Genomic DNA, 23,414 nt, shown 5'->3' on the forward strand with positions numbered 1-23,414 from the left:
TACAATATAAAACAATATTTATTGCATTATAAACAAATATTTATAATTTACATAAAAATTAAATTTGAAAACAAAGAACTCTTTGCATACTTTCCTTTGATAACATTCACACTTTTAAGTACAATTTCAAGCTCAAAAAACAACAGAAAAGAAAAACATTTTCAAATTAATAAATGAGCTAGCAAACCTCTTTTATATTGAGCAAAGTTATACAATTTTCAACGTAAATTTATATACATTTCACATTTTCTCTCAAATCAAAATTTAATCACAGATAGCCAAGCACATTATTAACACATTTGGGAAAAAAATATTTAAAGTTCTTGAAATTTTTATTTTTATTTTTATATTGCAGGAAGCATTACATTTTTCTTGATAACAAAAAAAAAAAACAACTTTTTGTTAGTTTTTTTACTTTAAAAAAAAAAAAAAGATTTTTAGAAATATAATTCAAATATGATATTTATTTCTTTAATTTAAATTAAATCAAAAAAGCAAACATAAGTAATTGCTAACAATTAGATTTTGAGAATTCCTAAAATAAAATGTTTCTTAGACATAATTTATATTATCATTATTTAATTCATATTCTCTTACAATCCTACAACCTTTATGTGCAAATGTAAAACAGTTAATATTTTTATTGCAGATATGTTTACATTTTTTAAGACTATAAATATGAAATATCTTCTGTTTAATATTAATAAAATTTATTGCAAATGGGTATATTTATTAACTTATTAAGAAAATAAATAAATTGATGTTCCTCTTTTTAATTTTCAACGTCTACTATTTCATTTTCATGACATAACGATGAGTCACTATCATCATCATCAAAACCAGGGTCTTGATCTCCACTCTCCAATCCAGAATCGCAAATGCTAGCAGGAGATGTAGGAGCGCCATCTATTGGAGAAGAAGTGAATGAAGAACCATTATTGTTCTCGCAACCGCCACTAGAGGCGTGGGTGAGAGTATGTCTCCTAAGGTCACAGTTTCTACGGAATTCTTTTCCACAAGATGAACAGTTGTAAGGTTTAATGTCTGTATGAGTCAAGAGATGAGTTTTTAAATTACTTCGCTGGTTAAAGGTTCTTCCACAAGTTGCACATTTGTGAGGCGAGTCTTCCATGTGCAAAATTCTGTGCACAGCAAGTGTTCTGGATTGGCAGAAGCCTTTACCGCAATCAGTGCACTTGAACGGTTTTTCTTTAGAATGAATGTACCTGTAAATAAAATACAATTATTTTTTAATTTATAAGGAGTAAATAAAAAAGGAAAATTCAAAAGAAGAAAATTTAATTTATAATGAAAATTACTGATTTAAAAATATCACCTGACTAATAAATTTATATTAAACGGATAACACAATAGTCACCATTTACAATATTTCTTTTGTAAAGGGAAAAGAAATATCATTGCGTATTTTCGTTAATGATTATCAACAGAACTTTTTTATTAAAAATATACTGCTGAAACTTAGGAAATTAGTCAATAAAGTTTGATTTACTAAAAAACTAAAACAACTTTAGATTAAACGTGTTTGTCAAGTGAATAAATATATTTTTAAGAAATATAAGTTTAGTTAAAAATATTTTACGAAATTGGGTGCAATTTATATTATTAAAAAATTTTAATAAAATTTCTGTTCTCTATTAAAGACAATTTAAAAAAAAAATTAAATTATAATATTGTTAAGTTTTAGTAATAATTTTCACATTATTTATTAAAATAAAATATATTTTCAAATTCACAAAATTCCATATTATTAGATAAAAAATAAATCTGGACTTGTAGTTAAATTTAATTTGCTACAATTTATTATTAAATATAGTTAGTTATAGGGGAACTACAATTTATAATACTATCTGATGAATCAGTTAAAATTAATTTATGTACCAAAATTTTGTTCTCTGCTAATACTTATTTTCAAAAAAATAATTACAAATAACTTAAAAGTTGATACATGAATTAAATAAATAAATGAGAATACAATTGTTTTATACATATGAATTTAGCAATCTACCAGATACATCGTTGGAATTTTTTTAAATTTAGTTATTTAAAAAATGTAAATTCTGGTATTTAGAATTTAATAGGTCTTAATTTCCTTTCTAATCGTTACATTCATTTATTAATTTAAATAGAATTACAGAAATTAAATAATATTTATAAAATGAATAAACAGTTTGTGTCAAGTTATTTTTCAAAAAAAAATCAAGATGTTTCGAATTAAATTTTCATAACTAAATCAACAAATTTTTATTACTTCACATATCAATATCTTTTGAAATATAAAATACAAATTATACGGTCATTCCTATCAGTACGGTATTAGGAAGCATTTTCTCATATAATTTTAAAAATATAATATTGCAATTGGCAAATTTAGGAAGTAAATAATTACTGGATGGAACTCATGCTTAGATATTTGAAAAATATTATTGATTGAAGGTTGTGTTAAAATTAGTTTTAATCGTATTGTTAAAAATGATTTTGTTTAAAAAAATAAATAAAGGAAACGAATCTGCATTTTAACTATTCTATAAACTAGCTGACGTATAGTATTAAAATTGAATCCTCAAATCAAAAAGTAAATAAATGAATAAATTAAAATTAAAAAAAAACACAATTTTATTTTTTTAATTATTGAGAAAAAGTTTTAAAAAATTGTTTAGTTATGAAGTATTACTATTTAAAGAAGAGAAGCTTTTATTTTTGATCTTCATCCACACACGCAAAGATATTTTCTATATTATAATATTTCATAGTGCTGCCATCTACACTGTGGTAGTAAACTTAATCGTCATTGAACTCCAAATCACGATAACAATAATGATAATATAAATAAATCCAATAAAACCATACTTAATGTTGCTAGGGATCAAAATTTCAAATGAAATTTAATCTTATTATGAAAAATGTTTAAAAAATTAAGAAAAGGAAATTAAATACATGAAAGTTTTCAATACATTTTCAAATAAGAATATGCAATTTTCTCAAAATTGATGGTAAAGTAGTGATACATGCTGCCATCTATATTTCAAACAAGTCCTATTAGCACTTAGCTTTTTTTGTATTTGTTTTCTCAGTGATTTTTTTAAAGTTTTCCTTTATAGTTCCTATATTACGTAAAATAATATTTCATAGTGCTGCCATCTACGGTAGTGGCAGTAAACTTAATAATTGCCATTAAGCTCCAAAATAATAATGTAGAAAATATGTATAATTAAATCTAATAAAACCAAACTTACTAATGTAAATTATCAAACCTTTAAATAAAACGGAATCTTATTATGGTTAACAAAATTAAGAAAACGAAATGTTTATAAGATGTTGTAAATGTGTTTTAAGAAAATTTAATAAAGCGATCTCTAATAAGAATATGTTACTTTTTCAAAATTTTAAGTGAAGTAGTGGTACATGCTGCCATCTATAATTCAGAAAAACTTTGATTTATCACACATTTTTAAAAAGTTTGTATGTTTTTTTTTAAAAAAAGTTTTCCATTAACTACTAAAAATATCCTAAGAAATGTGATGCAATTGCAAATAATTTTGTTTGTTTTGTGTCAGTTAATATTGAGTTCAATCATGTAAGATGATACGAAAACTTTTATACGTTTAGTTTGCATATGAGTTTCTTAAAATACAATATTTTGGATTATGATTTTATTTTGATTTTTTTATATTTAATAAATTAAATAAATATGACTCGTATTTTGCATGTGTGAAATAATGAATAAAATTTTTTGCATAGAAAATATTTTCTGGATTCTATTTAATAGGATTAAAATATTTTTGGTAATTTATACATATAGAGATTAAAAAATTATACAGAGAAATTTATGTGTAGAACGATTAAAAATGATTATTGAGAATTAAAAAACAAAAGAAATTTTTTTTTTTTTTTTTTTTTTTTTTTTTTTTTTTTACTGCCGCAAAAATTAGTACTTTAATGTATTAAAGCAAAATAAGAAAATATTTTCAAGTAATAAAAATTATCATGAAACAAGGAATTTCCTATATTTATTTTATTTTTTGATTTTATTAATTTTTTTTCCAATAAAAATTCAGATGAACATTAATTTATTTTTTCATGAAAATAATTTGTTTAAATCATTGATTTTAATGAGAAATTATAAAATCATAATTCAAACTTTGTGCGAAGGTTTTTTCGCACGTAGAGATTTACTAAGAGGGAAGTAGTATCCTAACGTAATTATCTTTTCATTGCATTATTTACTTTATTTCATATATTGTAATGAATTTATAAGCGAATTCGGTGATGGATAGTATTTTAGAACGGGTTAGTTATTTTAATTTGCGTTATTGCAGTTGCTATACGTAAAAAAAGAAAAGAAAGTAGGATCTTGCATTGTATAATATCTGTTCAAATTTCCAATATTCCAATATTCGCGTATTATAAATTTAACGCAAACTCGGGAATTGATAGTAATTTTACGCAAATTCATTACCTCATTAAAAAAAATGTAAAAAAAAAAAAAAAAAAAAAAAACCCAACTACCTCGCATTATATGTTTTTCAAATAAATTTCTAATAAAACAATGCGATAAAAATTCAATCATATTCGTTAGAGTTATTTCCTATTTAATTTTTTTTTAATCGCAATTTTTGAACTAATTTGGTGATTGATAGTAATCAAACAGGAATTTGTTTATTTAAATTCCTGTGATTGAGAATTTCAATACTATAAAGGAACAAACAAGCTTGCATTTAAAAATATCCATATTGTAAATAGAATTAACAAAGTAAAGTGAAAAAAAATGTTTTTTTTTATTGAAGGTTCGGATAACATGCACTACATAATACCTTTCGAAAATTTAGGAGTATTAGAGCAATGACATGTACATTTCTTTACTTACCTATGATCTCGCAAATGATCTTGTCTTCTGAAAGATTTATGACATATATCACAAGTATATGGTCTTTCGTCTGTATGAGTTCTTTCATGAATTAGAAGGTTATAAGACTTCGTGAACCTTCGCTGACAGAATTTGCAAATAAATTCCTTCCTGGGCCTGGTTGATCCATTTGTGGTTGATGACGCTGTTCTAGAGTTTGTGTACCTAGGTACTATTCCATATGGGCACCAAGGTGTGACTATAGAACTAAAGGGATCTTCTACTGGACTTACAATGGAATTAGGAAAAGGTGTTTCAACAGTTGTTGCTGATTCAGCAAGTTTGGAAAAATCAAATCTTGCCTTTAAGCGGTTATTTACAGTTAAGGTGGGCTCCAAAGTATGAGGTATGTTAGTATTGCGAAGTAGTGGAGACTGGGGGAAGTACATGGCAGTATCTGCACTAGAGTATGTAGGGGTGTATTGTTCACGGTATGTTGGTAGGTGGCATACTGGCTGTGCAACAGGCATTACAGGTATTTGTCCTTTGTTAAAAGTTGCTGGGTAGTAAGAGGGTACTAGTTCTGCTGGAGGAAAACTAAGGGTAGGTTGAGGGTGTGATGGAATCATATGTCCCAAGGTAATTGGAGGTGTGTGGTAGAGCATGTTTGACCATTTGTCAATTGAGGATGGATGCATAAGGCTTTAGTTCAGAATTTTATGACGACTTAACATTTGATGATTCTGAAGAGAGAAACGTTTAAGCTATAGTTTCAATTAATTCATTCAATTAATCTAAAACCTGCAAAGAAATAAAAGAAAACCTATAAATTACACATGAAATTTTTTTATTGAATAAGTTAGTATTGTTCACAAAATATGTAACTTTTGGGGCATACCTGTGTATGAAAAGTGATATAAATGATGCCCCATAACCAAAATAAAGAATAACTAAATCTTATCGACTTTACAGATAGTTTTTGTTTATTAATTCTGTTTAATTACGTTAGTTTTTATGATTTTAGATACATGTAAACTTTTCAAATCTTAAAAACTATGTGAGGTATTTCTGCAGAACACAGCATGAACTACCTAATTTAGAGCGCTGTGAATTCTTTTGGTTTCCTTGGTAACCATTATTTAGCACATTTGTGCCTAGCATCCTTTTAATAAGGTAGTTATTTTTCCAAAAAGAAAATATAGAGGTTAGCAGCACAAATGTTCCATTGTTAATATTTATTTTTCAGAAACAAGTTAGTTATTTCTACCATAATATGTAAATAATATGGATATTTATATTTGGTTCTGAAATCTCAGCATAAGATTTTTTTAAAGCTGAAGTGGTAGGTAACAGAATAAAATATCGACTTGCTTTAAACAAATATGTTATGTACAGTCGGCAAAAAAAAAAAGATATCACCCTGAATAACTTTCGTTCTAATGATCGGATTTTCACGAACTAAGTGTTAATCTTAATGGTTCCTGGGGGTGACCTCAAATATGCTAATTAATTAGTGCTAACTATTAATTAAGTTACGAAATCAGACACAAAAACGTACTTTCTCTGAATAAACATATATTTTTTCTTACATATTTGGATTTTTAACCTTCAAAATATAGGGGGTAGCCGCAATCTGGGAAATATGGTCCCCATAGTTTGGTCAGGAGAGCGATCCAAAGTTCGTACCCCTTAATGTTAATTTCACTTTTTACGTTTTTAGTCATATTTTAAAAACTAATAAAGCAATTCGAAGAAAATTTCACCCAGTCATAAAACTCATTTACCCAAAGATAATTTCACGAAAAAAATAATTTTTAATAATTGTTAATTATTTTTTATTATTTAATTAAATTAAGGATGAAAAATTTTTGAATTATAAGGTATGAATTTTTTTATACCATATTAATCTACATATTTTTCAATTGAAAAATCTAAAGTTTCAACTGTTTTTATTTATTAGAAACTGAGAAAAATTAAAATTAATTATTTTTAAAAAAATAATTTGGCGACAATGAAGAAACGATTAAATGGAGCGATTAATATTAAAATGTGATAAACTTGCGAGGAACTTGACTTCGCGCGCTTAGCATAAAATTTCATTCATATTTTTTTCGCTAATAATCGTTTGCTTATCTTTTCATTTTTATTCTTTTAAGCTATAAAATACGATGTTTCTTCTTTAGTCGTCTAAAATTCTATTTGCAATTTAGTAAAGAAATTTGAATAAAACATTTTATTGAATAAAATACATTTTATTCAGAGAATGTGGAGTTTTATAAAAGCATGCTTCTGATAGAATATGATTAAACAACAGATTGTGCTTCCTTAATGTGATTATTATTTTTTTCTTCTCAATAACTGATAAAATTTCAATAATATACATACGAATGAATAAATTTGGAATAAAATATTCATCAATTTCTTGAATATATATTTTATAAATATTAATAAAAATACGCAGTCAACATTTTTAAGCATCTCTCACAACATCGCAAATTTCTCAAAATCTTATAGGGTAAACTAACCAGTGAAGGAATACTTAAGCTTAGCTTGCCTTTAAAAAAAAATCATAAAAATTTCAAAATATGTAATTTTAGCTAAATGACGTATTTGTTATTAAATGCATGTCGACATATTTGTTATTAAATGCAAATTATGTAAAAAAAAATTTAGATAACTTACATAATATTGTTTTAAGCTTTTGGTGGTTTAAATAATAAGTAGTAAGATAACCAAGTGAAGGAACAGTTCTTTAATTGAATAAACACTAAATTTTCCAGTGAATGAACACTTAATTTTGAGAATGTTTGATGCTCGTTAGGAATCCTTAGGCCACACAGATATCTGTCGCCCTGTAGATGCCTGAATTGACTGATGTTAACACAGGCGGGCATTAGGAAAAAAAAAAATCTTTTAAGTTTTCGTGCCCCCATTTCAGTATCTTAAGGGCCTTACGAGCTCTGTTTAAAAAGAGAGTATCATATCAGATATATATATATATATATATATATATATATATATATATATATATATATATATATATATATATATATATATATATATATATATATATATATATATATATATATATATATATATATATATATATATATATATATATATATATATATATATATATATATATATATATATATATATATATATATATATATATATATATATATATATATATATATATATATATATATATATATATATATATATATCTGATATATATATAACAAAAATAATCATAGTAGCAGTATTTGGTGGTAAATGTAGCTTATCGTAATTGAAGAATATGCTGTGCGACATTTTATGGTGAATTTGGGAACGTAAGTTTCAGAATGTATCGAAACATGTGGATGCTATTTGCTAATCATCTTTATCCAAAGAAAACCATGTAACGTAAATATCTAGCAAAATGAAGCAATTTTTTAAACAATGAATCATACAATATGCAACATATTATTTCAATATCTTATTCTTAAACATAACATATTTCAATGTTTTTAAAATGCCACTAAACATTCAGCAATTCATTGAGTTATAGAAAAAAGAAATCGTAAATTACAGAAAACCTTGTGAATGTGCATTAGAATTACTATACAATCTACATTTTATTTTTCATGCACTTTTTTTTCTTCAAACTTTCATGCCTAGAAGACTCGATTAAAGCTGTAAAAATCATTATCCCTAAAATTTTGTATATAGCTATTATAAGTTATGTTAATTTGATTTTAGTATGAAATCCTCGAATAAAAATAGCAAAAATAGCATAATCTAAATAATATCAGATAAAAAGTTCATGTATTTAAATTCTGAAAACTTATAAATCGATTCAAATTTTCTTTTCAAAAGAGATTAAAATAATTTTTTATTTTATTTATTTATTTTGCTTTTTGGACATAAATGAACTTAAAAATTGTCTATTGCCTAGAAACTTCGAGGTGTTTTCTATTAACTATTAATTAAACCTCTCAGAGCAATCACAAAACATTATTTCAATTTTTTTACAGTCAGAAATTGGTTGCCTAGCAACCTAGTAAAATTAAGCGTTTCTCTTTTGAATCAGTCAAGGGTTATCTTAAAATATTTATTTGCGTAGGCGACTTTTTTTGGCGGTTTTCTGGACTATCGCCAAATATATAAACCTTTATTGCAACCCAATTTACGACCCAATTGTTTTAAAATTTTGTCTACCCCCCCTAATTCAAGTGTCTAGATTCCAAATATGTAAAAAAAAATATATGTTTATTCAGAGAAAGTACGTTTTTGTGTCTGATTTCGTAACTTAACTAATAGTTAGCACTAATTAATTAGCATATTTGAGGTCACCCCCAGGAACCATTAAGATTGACACTTAGTACGTGAAAATCGGATCATTAGAACGAAAGTTATTCAGGGTGATATCTTTTTTTTTTTGCGGACTGTACCACCACTTTTTCTGCATAGATGTTTCTCACGTAGATCACTTGTGACAGGGCATTAATGGGTTAGTACTAAATTATATTCATGTAAGTACAGTATAAATGAATTCTTGCATTTTCGTAACTACCACCACTTACGAAAAGCGCAATCAGATGCGTTGTCTTAAAACCCCAATTTTATAATGCTTAAATGAATGAATTTTATAATTCTTAAAAATTTCCAAATTGTAAATCTTTTATGAAAAAAAGACAGTCTTGACCGTTGGTCAGCAGAAACCTGAAATGCGCTTTAGTATTAGATGGAGAATTTATTTCCATCTTAATGTTTTCCTTCTTCAAATCTGTCAACTTGTTAAGTCATGTGGAAAACGTTTACAAGAGGTGTGAAGATTTGTTTCAATATATGATTCTTGGTATACTAAATTTTATTTATAGTTATTATTGTTAGCGCTAAGTTTATTGAGTAGGTATTTACTTTTTACTGTTTACAAAAAAGAAATTGATATTCATTATACAATTGTTTTAATTTGAATCAATAAATTCAACAATTAAATAAAAAATAATAGAAATTTTGTTACCACTTTAACTATTAAAATAAAATCTAAAGGAAAATCCAAAATATTCCTAATTATCACTGAATGAAAATGTCAGGCATCAGCTATGACATATAATTTCTTAACTCTTCTTGTTCATTATCAATCAAATAATCACTAAACTGTGTTTTGGCTGTATTCTTTGAAGAGTACGGATCTTAATCAGCTCTGAAAGGCAGTGATGCCACAGGTAACTATTTATGTAAAGAGTGGAAGAAACTCAATTCACTTTTATATATTTATTATCGCTCTAATTATGCAATCGTATCTGCCATTATGACCTACATTTCTTATTATTCACATACAAACACTTTCTGCAATCTCTTTCAATAGTAAATTGAAAAAAAATATGCTTTAAATAGTAGATAATTTTAATGAAATTTTGTATTTTAATATTTAGCAATTTTAGTAGCCCGTGACAGCCCTTGCAAGATCAAGAATATTAACCCTTTCGCGCCGACTGTCACAAATACGTGACAGCATGAAACCGTATCAATCAGGGTAAAAAGATAAAACTGGTAATCAAAGTATTTCTTTAGCAGTTCATTTGTGGGAGGAGTTATAATTGTTTGATTTTTTTTAATTCACCATTACTTTGTTCAAAATAAAACTATTTAGTTATACTTTGAATTAACATTGATTATATATATGATTAAACTAACAATAATTAAAGTAAAAGCAAAGTAAGTCTGTTAAATTAGCAACGACTACATTTAAGTTACCGTTTTTTATTTAATTACAACTTGATTCTGATTTTGTACGAAAGCTTTTCTGAATCACCCGTCCCCAAGGGGTTAAGGACAGCAATCTCTAATAAAAAGTAAAACGTGGTTGTATAGTTAGAAAGGTAGACCTTTTAACTACCACGACATTTGTACAGCTTTAGAAAATATTTTTCCTTAACCCTTTGGGGCCGACTGTCACAAATACGTGACAGCATAAAACCGTATCAATCAGGTTAAAAATATAAAACTGGTAATCAAAGTATTTCTTTAGCAGTTTATTTGTGGGCGGAGTAATAATTGTTTGATTTATTTAATTCACCAATCCTTTGTTCAAAATAAAACTATTTAGTTATACTTTGAATTAACATTGATTATATATATGATTAAACTAACAATAATTCAAGTAAAAGCAAAGTAAGTCTGTCAAATTAGCAACGACTACATTTAAGTTACCGTTTTTTATTTAATTACGACTTGATTCTGATTTTGTACGAATGCTTTTCTGAATCACCCGTCCCCAAAGGGTTAAAGTAGTTCAAGTTGAGTATTAATATTTAAAAAAATTAAATTAAAAGGATTTTGCCTACCACTACATATAAATAATTGAACCAAATATATAAATTCAGCAAAATAATGCGCACAATTTTTTAGTTCTGTTCTATTTAAAGCTTTTTTTAAAAAAATTAAAGATGTCAGCTTTCGCTCACTATCATCGGAGGAATTATTTTACATGAGTCTCAAATATTGGAGGTTAGGATTAAGACTACCAAAACATTTAAATCTTAGCATTAAAGTTATAATAGGAATATGCTACAGTGCTTCTATATTTTTTTGTTGCTACACAGGTTTGTGTGTTCATTACAAGGTAAGCCTCATAAGTCTTTGTCAAGTTGGTATCACAAGTTACCAAGATTACAAGGATATTATAAAAATTCATTTAGGGCGACGGTGGAACTGGAACCCAAACTTTGCATCGCACTTAGTAGACGGCAAGAATAATTGAAACACGTTATGATACATTGCGGGTTTTGAGGTAAATCTAAAAATTTTTACCTTGTAATGTATATTGATGGTCAAGGAAATAAAAGTTTTTCTAAATATAGATGAATCTGGCAATTATTTTCACGATATATCTTTGTTTCTAGTCAACAAAGCATTCCCTTTATAGACCATTGAATTTCGTCAGTTTTGGGGATTTAAAATTTTAGGAAGAGCGCAAACATATCACTTTAACGTCTCCAAAGATTGCAAATAATAAATGTTGTTATTTATATTTTGAAATATATTTAACTATGACTTTTTAATGTAAAACTAAATTTATTTATATTAAAAATTGTAAGAATATTTCCCTTAAATCAATCTACTTTGTTTAGCACAAGGTAAGCGAATCAATTAAACAAGTTTGTTTTAAACTAGAAGTCAAATCATTAATTAAAAATTTAATAAATGCTGATTTAAATTTATTCAATCTGAGTTACATTAATGCCAACGTTAGTTAGCACTTTTTCTATTTAAGCAACTGCGGATTATATATATAAATTAAATTTACTTTATGAATACTTTAATATTAAATTTTATAAAAAAAAGTGGTATCTAAAATTTTTTAATTTTATTATTTCTTAAAACAGTTTTCTTAGTGGATTTCGCATTTTCATTTTTTATTCTTCCCGTATGCATAGCACAATAAGATAAACAGGACTAGACGTTTGGAAGCTACGAGTTGAGAATAAAAGAAGGGATTTAAATTGTTTTTAGATACTGATTCTCGTTGGCTGGTAAGACAAATTTTTCTGTTCTGATTAGTCTAGCTGGGCTCCTGAGGCCAAAAATGGCCCTTTTCCCATTCATCCTGAAATGAGAACCTAAGGAAAAACACTAGACAGATTACATGAAATGCAGCAATTAAATGGCCCATGTTACGGTGGAGAAAAAACAGATATTATTTATTTGAAAAAAAAAAAAACTTTTAGTGTTGGTCACAATTTTATTAAATGATTTAAATACGTTTTCTTATTAACCAATTTTAAAGTTCTTAAGGCCCATGAGCACTTAGCAAACATTGCAATTCAAAGATTTAATTTCCAATGCAATATATTTACGTTAAGTTGAATTAAACCAAATCCAAGTTAATAGGACTAGTAGCTTAGATGCAATTAAAGTTTTGTGCATAAAAAGTAAAGGTTTATACTAAGACCAATTTATGATTCTGAGATTATTATATAGGCAAGTTCCGGTGTCTTTGTTTACGCTGAATCCAATCTAATTAAATTAAAATTAATTTGATTGAGGGTGATTTATTTCGAAATTACAAGTGCTTATGCGTAAAACGGTACTAGGCAATAATTATAAATTTTATACACAAAATTCTCATTATTTCTAAGCAACTATCAGTTATATCGACTCCGTTTTAATTTTCTTAAACGTATAAAAGTACATAGGCCGATTTGACGATTTAAACATAGGGCACGGAGTACCTAACTCGAACTGTTCATCATTTACATTGGATAAGAGCCGGGATAGCCTGGTCGGTAGGGTGCTGGGCCATGCCCGAGAGTTCGTGGGTTCGACCGAAGACTCCACGTGTAGTAAAGTGACTGATGCACGTTAAATCTGTCGAGTCGCAAAAGTTCTCCATGTTCCCATAACAAATCAAAATCTCTGGGGGTACTGGATTGGAGATCGATTGTACTCTGATTCAGGTCAAAATTACGAGCTGTGGATGAATGAATGGATGTATAAATGGGTCCACCCTGTAAACGGGTGCGACGTATAGTGTGGCAGAAGTCGAATACTTGGCCATAGATGGCGTTACTGGAAACAACCGCACCCCCTCTGCCTAAACAGACCTACGCCAACAACAACAACATTTAAATTGGATATTATAAAATGAGGGAAGGGGGGGGGTGAGAAGCTTACGTATCATAAATTTGCTATATAATTGTAAAAATCACGCTGAGGTACTGAAAAAACACTAAATTAATATGTTTGAAAGTTTAAACTGGGATAAAGGAAAATACCATTTACAATATTTACATATGTACAATTAATCGAGAGTTGATGAAAATGAACGAGCATCTCGAATCCCTGCATCATGGGTTAAAGCCCTTATATAGCAAGACGGAAAAGAGAAAGACCTGGTACGTAAAACATTTCATTCCAGCATTTTTTTCGAAAAAAATGAAATATCTGTAACTATCAAGATTTCTTTTATAATTCTGGCATATATATAAAACTGCTTCTTTTCCAAGATAAAGTAGATATTGTTGAAAAATTTAAAAAAAGAATAAGTTAACTCCTCCCCAAAACTCGCAATAACTGAAATGGTTTTACTACCAGCCTTTCCTGTTTTCCGCCTCGCTTTCACCCCTGCCCTGCATCACTCCTTCCCCTCCCCCCGAAGTGCTTCTACGGTGCGGAGTGATACAGTTCAACTTGATGAGTTAAGTAAATTAAGCAGGGCTGCCAGCTTTTTACGCAGAGACCAATCAAGACAAATTCAGGCCCAAGGCCCGCCAAATTTTTCGGGCCCCTTACAAAGTAATTTAAAACCAAATTACTGAAGAGCAGTCCTAAAATAATAAAAAAGAATCTATTGAACTGCATGATTCAAAAGAAAACATTCTAAGAAATTTTGAAAGCAGACAATTGAAGATTATTTTTCTAAGATAAAGTTTACGTATCTATAAATTCAAGGCAAATATGAAACAACAAAACAATGTTATGTATATCAAAATTAAAATAGTTTGGAGACCACAAACATTTGAAATCAGTGATTTTTGCAAAAAGTCACTGATTAGCTGAATTATTTTTTTTATTTAGAACTTAAACCAACACAAAACTAGTCCAACTTTCATTAGACTTTTTTCTAATTTTTGAGGCCCCCCTTCAGAAATTGTGAGCCCTTGCTCCATGCCTAGGCGATAATCAGACTATGTTTCTAAGCTTTTCGAGAAAATTTCTTCCAGTGGTAGTTAAGTTTATGTTTCACTGTATTTTTATTTGCTACGTAAATTCGATTCAAAGCTATTTTCCACATCTTTATATGTAAATAATTTAAAAGTTTCATATAAGACGATACGTAATTCCGATCTATTCATAGGTGATGAGGCTTTTAAAATGTTGGCGAAATTACTGAAATTTCGTAACCTATGGTTTTTAGCAGTTTACAGGCCGATAAAATATTTTTCAAAAAGCTTTGCGTAAGAAAAACGCCTCACTTGTCTAAAAATATAGGTCAGACGTTAAAACAGTTATAAAACAGGCAAACTGTCACTCACAAATTTTGTGATTCAAGAGCTGTTTGTATTTACATACCTGCCAACTTTTAATCCTTTCCATTATAATTTTTCCCAGTGGTATTAAAATGGAATTAAAACTTCAATTTAAAGCAAACAAATACGTTGTATTTGAGAAACTTAAGTTGACAACCATGATAGTAACGCATATTTATATATATGCTTAATTTTTGTGAGAATAGTGGTGATCAAAATCATTTAAAAATTAAATTTATAAAAGAAAAAATAGTATATATTTACTACCACTTTAAATATGAAAATAAAATCTTCGGGAAAATCCGGAAGAGGTGGCAGGTATGTATTTAGATTCAGAACAGGTAAGCGAGATTTTAGAGCAGATTAACTTCTTATGTAAGTCAAAAATTGCAAATTGTACGTATGAAACTTAACACATTGTTGACCGGTCACCAGTTAACTCGTGTTTTCATGGCCAAACGTTGGTGACCGGTCTCGTTAGCAGTGATCTCGTGGTGACTATTTTAAAAAGTGGGCGTAATTTTCCTTTTTAAGTTTTACTATTTAATTCTCTACCAATTTATATTAACTTTACGAAACCACATATTTTTTAAAACTAGACATAATAAGACGAACTAATTATATTCATAAATTAAACAAATTCTTAGACATATATTTGTTACCACTTACTCAGTTGTTACCCAATTTTCTTTTAAATCGCTCTTTCGTAAACTGACATAACCTTCATAGTGGTCCGATCGGACTATCTATGCACAGACTACCTAACTAACCGTGCAAGTTAAATCTGTCGGGGTCACAACGTCCTCTAAGTTCCCATATCAAGTCAATACCTTTGGATTAGGTTTAAAATTACAAGGCTACAGAGTTGAACATAGATAGACGTAAATTCAAATTTGGGTCGGCTGTTATAAAATAAAAATAGAGCCTCTAATATCGGATAATATGAAAACGTAAAATCATTGAAACCCATAAAATGTTTTTCTTTATTCCGCTTGGGTGACTTATTGTGCGGATTCCGTGAAGATGGTGATAATTCAATATCATTATTCATTTTCCTTAAAATAAATATTATTATTTTATTTATTTTATTTCAATTATTTATTTTTTTGTTGACGATGAGCAAGCTTTCGTAGACTAAGAAATAGTCTTTATGTTAATAGAAGACTTATTGCATGGATTTTGAATGTTGGAGATAATTCAGTTTTAGAATTTTCTTTGAAAATGAATAATAAATAAGCCTTATTATTATTTTTCTTTTTTTGATTAACGATAAGCCGAATTTCGCAAGCACATGATTCTAGTAATGGTAAATTTTGAGAGGTTACGTGCTAATTTTTTATTTTTATTATTATATTCTCTATCTTTTTATTTGTGATTTAATGCTTTAATAAACTATCTGTTCTGTCTTTTAAATTAATATAGCAGTTAAAGTCTAAAGGAGAACTTCATTTTTTCATTTCATTACATAATTTTCATTTATGTAATAAATGAATCATGTAATAAATGAATAATAAATCATGCAAACTTTTTACTGTAAAACTCTAGTGATGGCTAATGAAGTGATGAAGAAATGGTAGGCAGAATTCTATGATATCTGGGGCAAAATTTTCAAAGTAGCTGCTTTAGTTTAAACTATTTTTACACAAAGCATGCCATTTTTTCGGAAGATTTTAATTTTTTATTTAAGTTATAATATATATTGCTACATTGAAACTAGTTTCAAATTTTAACAAATTTAAACTAATTTTTAACTACCACTACATTTAAGTAGTTCAAACATGCTTATAGCAGGCTTTTTAAGTATTCAATAGTGTAGTTAAGTGTTTGCTTATTGTGTATTAGCCTTTCACTATCACTAGCATACCTGTCAACTTTTACGCATTTGGCGTAAAATATATTTTGTATATTTAAAGTGGTAGAAAATGTATGCTTTATATATATTCTTTGCGTTTATAAACTTAATTTATAATCTTTTTGAGCACCACTATTTTTAAAAAAAATGAAGCATATATATTAATCTGTAATAGCGTCATGGTAGACAACCTAACCGTTAACCATATACCGTGTGTGTTTTTGCTTGAAATTGTAATTAAAATTCCATTTTACTACCACTGGGAAAACATCCTCGAAAGAATTAAAAGTTGGCAGATATGCACTTACAAAAGCAAAGCGTCAAATTTAGCAGGTCTACTCAAAGTAAATGTACTACTGCATGGGCATACATTTTCTGATTAATTTATATTTGTGGTAATTCCGACAAAGTTGTTTCTTTGAAAATCAGAATAAAACCGAAATAGTTTTGCTATCACTTTTTCAAATTTTGTATACTTTAAAAAATTACATTTCAATATTTAACGGCTTTAAAAATGTAATTTTACGTACCTTTTATACAATGTGTTAAATTATTAGAAAGGCTGTCACAAGTGAGTAAAAATGTTAGAAATGGTAGAAACTCAATCGATCGTTTATTATTTAATTCTTCAATCGTAATTATCACTATGAGTTACTATGCAAATTATTCATATTTAAAGCGAAAATAATTTTTATCTATACTTTTGAAAGTGAATACTTTCAAAAGCTCACTAAGAAAAAAATTTGCTAGAAAAAGTTTATTATTTTAATCTCGTTTTATAGGTTTTTGCTATCTATTCAACATCACTATCATACATATTTAGTAGCTTAAGGTATTCATGAATTAGACATTTAAATATATGTTTAAGAAAGAGTAAATTAAAATTTTAGAAAGGAACATTGATGCCTAGAAGTTTATAATTATTACCTTTATGGAATTGTAATTTAAAATTGCATATGTTTGGAAATGAGAAAATCAAGTTTTATGTAATCGAAAATCAGTTTTCTATAACCACTTCTATAATAGAAATATGTAATATAAAATATATTTTTGAAAATAGAAAATAAAAAAGTTTTTTTCAGTTTTAAAGTTTTTTTTTTAAATATAAAATTTTTATAAAACTATTAAATAGCCTTTTTTTAATAACTTGTGATTTGTTTAATACATTAATGTGAGTTCATGATTTCTATGATTTTGTATGCATTTTGTCATCATATTATAACTAAAATAGTTAATCTAAACAGGTAATACTTGCTATTACTATACTAAATATTTGACGCGTATTGGAATTAATCATCTTCGCTAATAGGCAATAAACTAAAACATTCCTGGGAATTTGAAACTATGATTGAATAAACATTCCTGGGAATTTGGTTGAATAATTTTGAATAATTATGGTCGTCATCTATCTGAGAGTGCTATGGTTGAACAATTTTGAAAGGGTTAAAAAATTACAAAATTAAATAAAATTGTAAATTTAAAATTGAACTACAAAAATAAATTAAAATTTTCATTTGTTTTCAAATTTGTTATTTCAACAAATTGTAAAGTTCACTGAATATTGGAATTTTTCACCGTTGTCAAAAATCGTTTTGTATACTTCAAACAAAATGTGCATTATAAATGACGATTTCAAATTTGTTTGTGATTGTTTTTTAAAATAAGAAAATTCATCCTTCACTCTTTTTATTATATGATCGTAAAAATTTAAACTTAATCGAATATCGCCTAACACAAACGCGTTATGATTTGTACTAAAATAAAATACTTTGTAACATCAGTAGCTCATGAAGATAAAAAGGGTTGTATCAAATCATGTAACCACGATTAGAATTGTCATGAAATTTTTTTTTGACACGAATAGCTTTCTTTTCGATGTTGGAAAAGTATTGAATGTTGATGCAGATTGTTTCTTATACTTCTGAACAACTTCCAACTATTATCGTCTTTTTTTATAATAATTTTCTTTAAAAATTCGTGTGGCACAGAAAAAAATGACAATTATAAAAAGTTAATTTTAAAATTGAATAGCACTTGAAAACTGCATTAGATAGCTGCCATTTGCTTAAATGATTTGATTGTTAAGATCCTTTAAAATGTATTTTATTAAGTTAAGAATAAAGTTGAATTTAATGCTTTTTTAAGACTTTAAATGTAAGTAAAATTTTTTGGGGAAAATCCGTAAGAGATGATAACTATCACTTAAGCCTTAGCAGAGCTGATATCAGGCAGTGCATTTGACGCATATACACGTCGGACAAAATCTCTATTACGATGTGCATGACGTGTATTATCGTCTTGTTAAATAATAAAAAATATACAATTGTCTATCAAAACTCGAAATTTTAATGAAATACAATATGAATATTATTTTGTGTCATACTTCTTTTATATTGACAATAAAATTGTTACGTGTTTTACATTGCGTTGCCCAATACCGTAAGCTGCGATTGAACGACGAGCGTTGATTGATGTAAATAATTACGTTGTTTACGCAAATCTGCGTATAACCATTAGCATAACGATTACGCATAAACAATTAGTAGGGCGAATACTTTGCTATGCGAGACAGAGTCCTATACATTCTTGAATTCAATAAAGAATTCTATCACAAAGCTTGCTTTTGTAGTATCTACAGAAAGGTGGAAGATTAGATCGAAAATAAACAAAAAACTGGTAGAAAACCACTTTATTTGTTTTCTTCAGACCTTAAATGGCACGTGCCAAGTTAGGCCTGGACATTACTTTATAAATGATAACAAAATTGAACGAACAAAACTGCGACTGATTCAAATGGTAATAAATTGTGTATATTTTACAAAGTTGGATTAAATTGTAAAAAAATTTAGTTACTTCGTTTCTTTAAAAGTATACATCTACCGAACTTATGGGCCTTAGGTTTAGAAGTTTGAATCATTGATTTCCATGGTAGATAAAGCATTTCTTCTTAACTTTAAATATCTGATTATAGTATTAAAATATAAATGAAGCTAAATTTTTAAACCACTACGGATTTTTCTGGTTATTTCATTTTCATGTTTAAAATGGTAATAAAATTCATAAATTTAATTTTAATTTTAAATTTAATCTAAAACGATTGTGATTACCGCGTCACATAGATAAATACATTATTTGTATAAATGGAAGTTATTCTAAGGATAACAGAAACAGGCGACTAAAAATGGGAAAAGTGGTGAAAGTATGCAACTTTCTTCGGACTGCGGATAAATATTTTCGAGTGGTTGTCTCCAATGTATGTTTTTTGGTTTAGTAAATTCAACTTATATGGTTTTTGCTCCCCTCTACTTCAAAAATAATTCAAAGGCATAAGAGATACGTCACTTTGTGTTGTAGTTAAGCCCTGTTAATTTGAAATGTAAGTCATAATGTTAGATACTAATGTATAATTAAAGAGATATTAGATTAAAAAAAATGAGTTGAGTTTCTACTATTTTTCAGATTCATAGTCGTCTGTGGCATCCCTGTAACCATAGCAGGACTGCCAACAACTACGCTTCTTGCAAAATATATTACTGAGTTGTTGACAACGGAACAATAAATCTTTCAGAATTTTGGTTAAATTTGCCATCATTTTAATAGCCTTGCCAGAGATGCCAACTGCTCCGCACACGCCGAAATAATAAAAAAAAAAAAACGGCAAATAACTACAACGTAAATTTTGCAAATATCTGACTATTTTTGCTTGCCTTTTAACAGGTATTGCATGACATAAGTACTTTACAGTGGTGAATTATATAAGACTAAGAATTATTTAGAAATAGTGGTGGATAAAAATCTACTATATTGAATTTATTAGACCAAGAATCACAATTGATAAACTACCACTTTAAAATATATATTTGCTGTTTGGAGCAAGTTGTTATCTCTGCGAGAAAAGGGTATCAAACTGCCGTTTTATATGAACTTTCGAATCATATCCATGTGTGGTGTGAAAAATAACAGTATATCAAATTTACAAGTTACAAAACAAAGAATTATACATTAAAGCATAAACTCAGGTACAAGTGGAAGAAAAGTTTTCCACAAAGCGTAGGCATACTCATTTTAAAGATACAATCATTATTATTACAGAGTTGGTTTTCGGTCAATTTGATTTTAAAACATATATGATTAGTCAACTTTGAACTCCTTTTTTTGAGAAAATTTCTTCGAATGATTTCTTCTTAAATTTTTTCTAATGTTAAAATTTGATTGAAAGTTTTTGTCTTTCACCACTACATGTAAATGATTCGAAAGTTTATGAGAAAATTCCTTTTGTACCACATTGAGGATTTCCAAATTTTAGAAAATTTGCTAAGAATTCTGAAAACTCTAGTTCTTAATTGGTTTTCACTCTATAATATGCGTCGCAGAAAGTGTAGCAGCATCCCGGTATTTATAGAATATTTTATACCTAAGTTAGGTAATGAACAGTGTTTCAGTACTTAAAATGATATTCATTAATATATTAGCTAGTAAAAAAATAATTGTAGCATTCAATAATTCATAGGTGATAATATCTCCAATTATTAGTAATTGATTAGAGAGTTGGATTGTTAAATAATTTTAAATTGGAATCAATTGAATAGATTAAATATAAGAGATTTTAATAGATTGCTGAAGGAATTTCAATTAAATCTTTTAATTATATATTAACTACTATGTCTTTGATTACAGTATTTACATATTTACTAAAGAGCGAAAGTCAACAAAATAAAAAAGTAGTAAGATAATTATGATTTTTTTCCCTTCATTACATTAGGGTGAAATGAGATATTTTCAATATCGGGGTATGTTAAAATTTATGTCATCTTGTTAAATTCTAAAATTAAGTAAATATAACAGTTTCAATAAAGTATGAGATAAAATGTAACTACTCTTTAAACTATAAAACATTGGTTATCTGCTACGAATTCTTTATGGAATGCGGCGACCACTGTATGAGTTACAGTGATCGAACGGTCCTTCAAAAATCGGTTTGATATACCAATAAAAAAGTTACAAATTTTCATTATTAATTGTTATTATTATTATTATTTCACTTCAAAATTAGAAATCTGAGTTTGTGATCAAATATATTTATTTGGAAATATTAAGTGCATACTTGCCAACTTTTACGCTTTTCAAAAAAAAGTTTTCCTTGTGGTAAGGAAAAGCTAATTAAATAAAGATTGTATGCTGGTGTTTGTTAATGTTTAGCCAACACGTACTGCCGTTGAGAAATAATTTTAGTGGTAGTGACATTAGCATTTTGGTGTATTAATTGTTTTTAGTTTACAACAACGAATCAATAATTTTAAAAAATATGAAGAAAAGATCTATTTGTTGGCCAATTTTGCTTATAGATATCTTAGTAGTTTTATCTTTGGAAAGTTCTTCCAAACTTAATTGTTGTTTTGAAACAACTTTGAAAAATCCCTTTTAACAACTATACAAGTTGGATTGTCCGCAACTCTCTACAACAGGCTTATTATGTATATATGTTTAAATTATTTAAATATAGTGGTCGTCAAAATCATTTTTAACCACATTTATCTAATTATCTAAAAAAGAATGAAATGTAATTATATAAATTTTACCACCATATTATAAATATAAAATCTTCCTAAAAAGCCGAAGTGTAATGGGAATACAAAGGTATTAAAAATTACCTAATTTTCATAATTTTGCTCCCACTTTTCAATTCTGTAAAAAAAAAAATCCCTTACGAACGCTTGAGGTAAGTGTCTTTTTGTACCTTCCAATCCTATTAAAATTAACATAGTGGTAGTAAGATTTGATATTTTTCTCCTATTTTTAGATGAAGCGAGATATTTTAATTATTGTAGCATGTTAATATATTAAGTAATTATTGTTATTTTTAAAAATGCATATGGAGTTATTTTCAAAATTTAATTGAAAGTTATAAATTAAATTAAAATTTGTGTTAATTTAAAACGAAATTAAATTTTTTTTTACAGGAAGTTGCAACCACCAGTTAAGTATATCTTGTAGTGGTATTTTATTTGCCCTTTTAAATGTTCATATCTAAAACAAGATTATTAATTAAAAATATTGAATTAAAAAATAACAAATAAAATTATTTCAATCTAGACCAAATATAAAGCAAAAGATACCTTTTGAATTCTCACGGCAACTGTTCGCTTTTGATGCGGGACTGAGAACGGTACGTCGCCGCTCAACTTCCAAACTGAGCTCCGTCGACGCGTGTTGAGCAACCCCTTGATCGACTCGTTGTATTTGCCCGTAACTCACGCTGCTTGTTCTGCGGCTTCTGTTTAAGGCGGCCCGAACGCCTAAATGAGGGTTAATTTCACGATCGGCGCACCCATCTTGCCCCACCTCTTTTTCCACTTTTTCATCCCCTCTTCCTCCTCCCGCAATTTCATCGGCATCCGGATTTTGTTCTACGATTTTACACCCCCTCTATTTCCCATTATCTTACATTGTTTTCTTAACGATTAAAAAATGGTCTCATTGATGAAGTTAAGACTGCTTAAGATTTTGAAATCAGAACGCCACGATAGCAACGTTTATAGTAAACGTAGCGTAAATAAACATTAACCCATTTATTTGGGTATAGCGTCATTTTAAAAAGACAGTCCCTTTTTACATCCTTTTTTGTTTCTTCTTTTTTTTTTCTAGCGAAACTAAAATAAAAAAATAAGCATTAACCCAT

General features: G+C 27.6%; 1 protein-coding gene across 1 annotated transcript; it reads right to left on the reverse strand.

The window, feature by feature from the left end:
• On the reverse strand, nt 1–23,034 carry LOC107441358 (uncharacterized). The gene is made up of 3 exons (XM_016054586.5): nt 22,852–23,034; nt 4,886–5,665; nt 1–1,226 (listed from the first exon to the last, which is right to left on the reverse strand). Exons 2-3 carry the CDS (start codon nt 5,560–5,562, stop codon nt 773–775), a joined length of 1,131 nt encoding a protein of 376 aa, XP_015910072.1. The 5' UTR covers nt 5,563–5,665; nt 22,852–23,034; the 3' UTR covers nt 1–772.
• Between the last annotated feature and the right edge of the window lie 380 nt (nt 23,035–23,414).

Source organism: Parasteatoda tepidariorum, chromosome 5 (assembly GCF_982258835.1).
Source record: "Parasteatoda tepidariorum strain Cologne lab strain chromosome 5, Ptep-v5.0, whole genome shotgun sequence".
Taxonomy (NCBI): Eukaryota; Metazoa; Arthropoda; class Arachnida; order Araneae; family Theridiidae; genus Parasteatoda; species Parasteatoda tepidariorum.

What these genes read in the sequence shown, in the direction of transcription:
- LOC107441358 (XM_016054586.5), bottom strand. Translation starts at nt 5,562, where the DNA reads ATGCATCCATCCTCAATTGACAAATGGTCAAACATGCTCTACCACACA. An exon ending in GATCATTTGCGAGATCATAG is followed by an intron (nt 1,227 to 4,885) that starts GTAAGTAAAGAA and finishes TTTTATTTACAG; the next exon opens with GTACATTCATTCTAAAGAAA.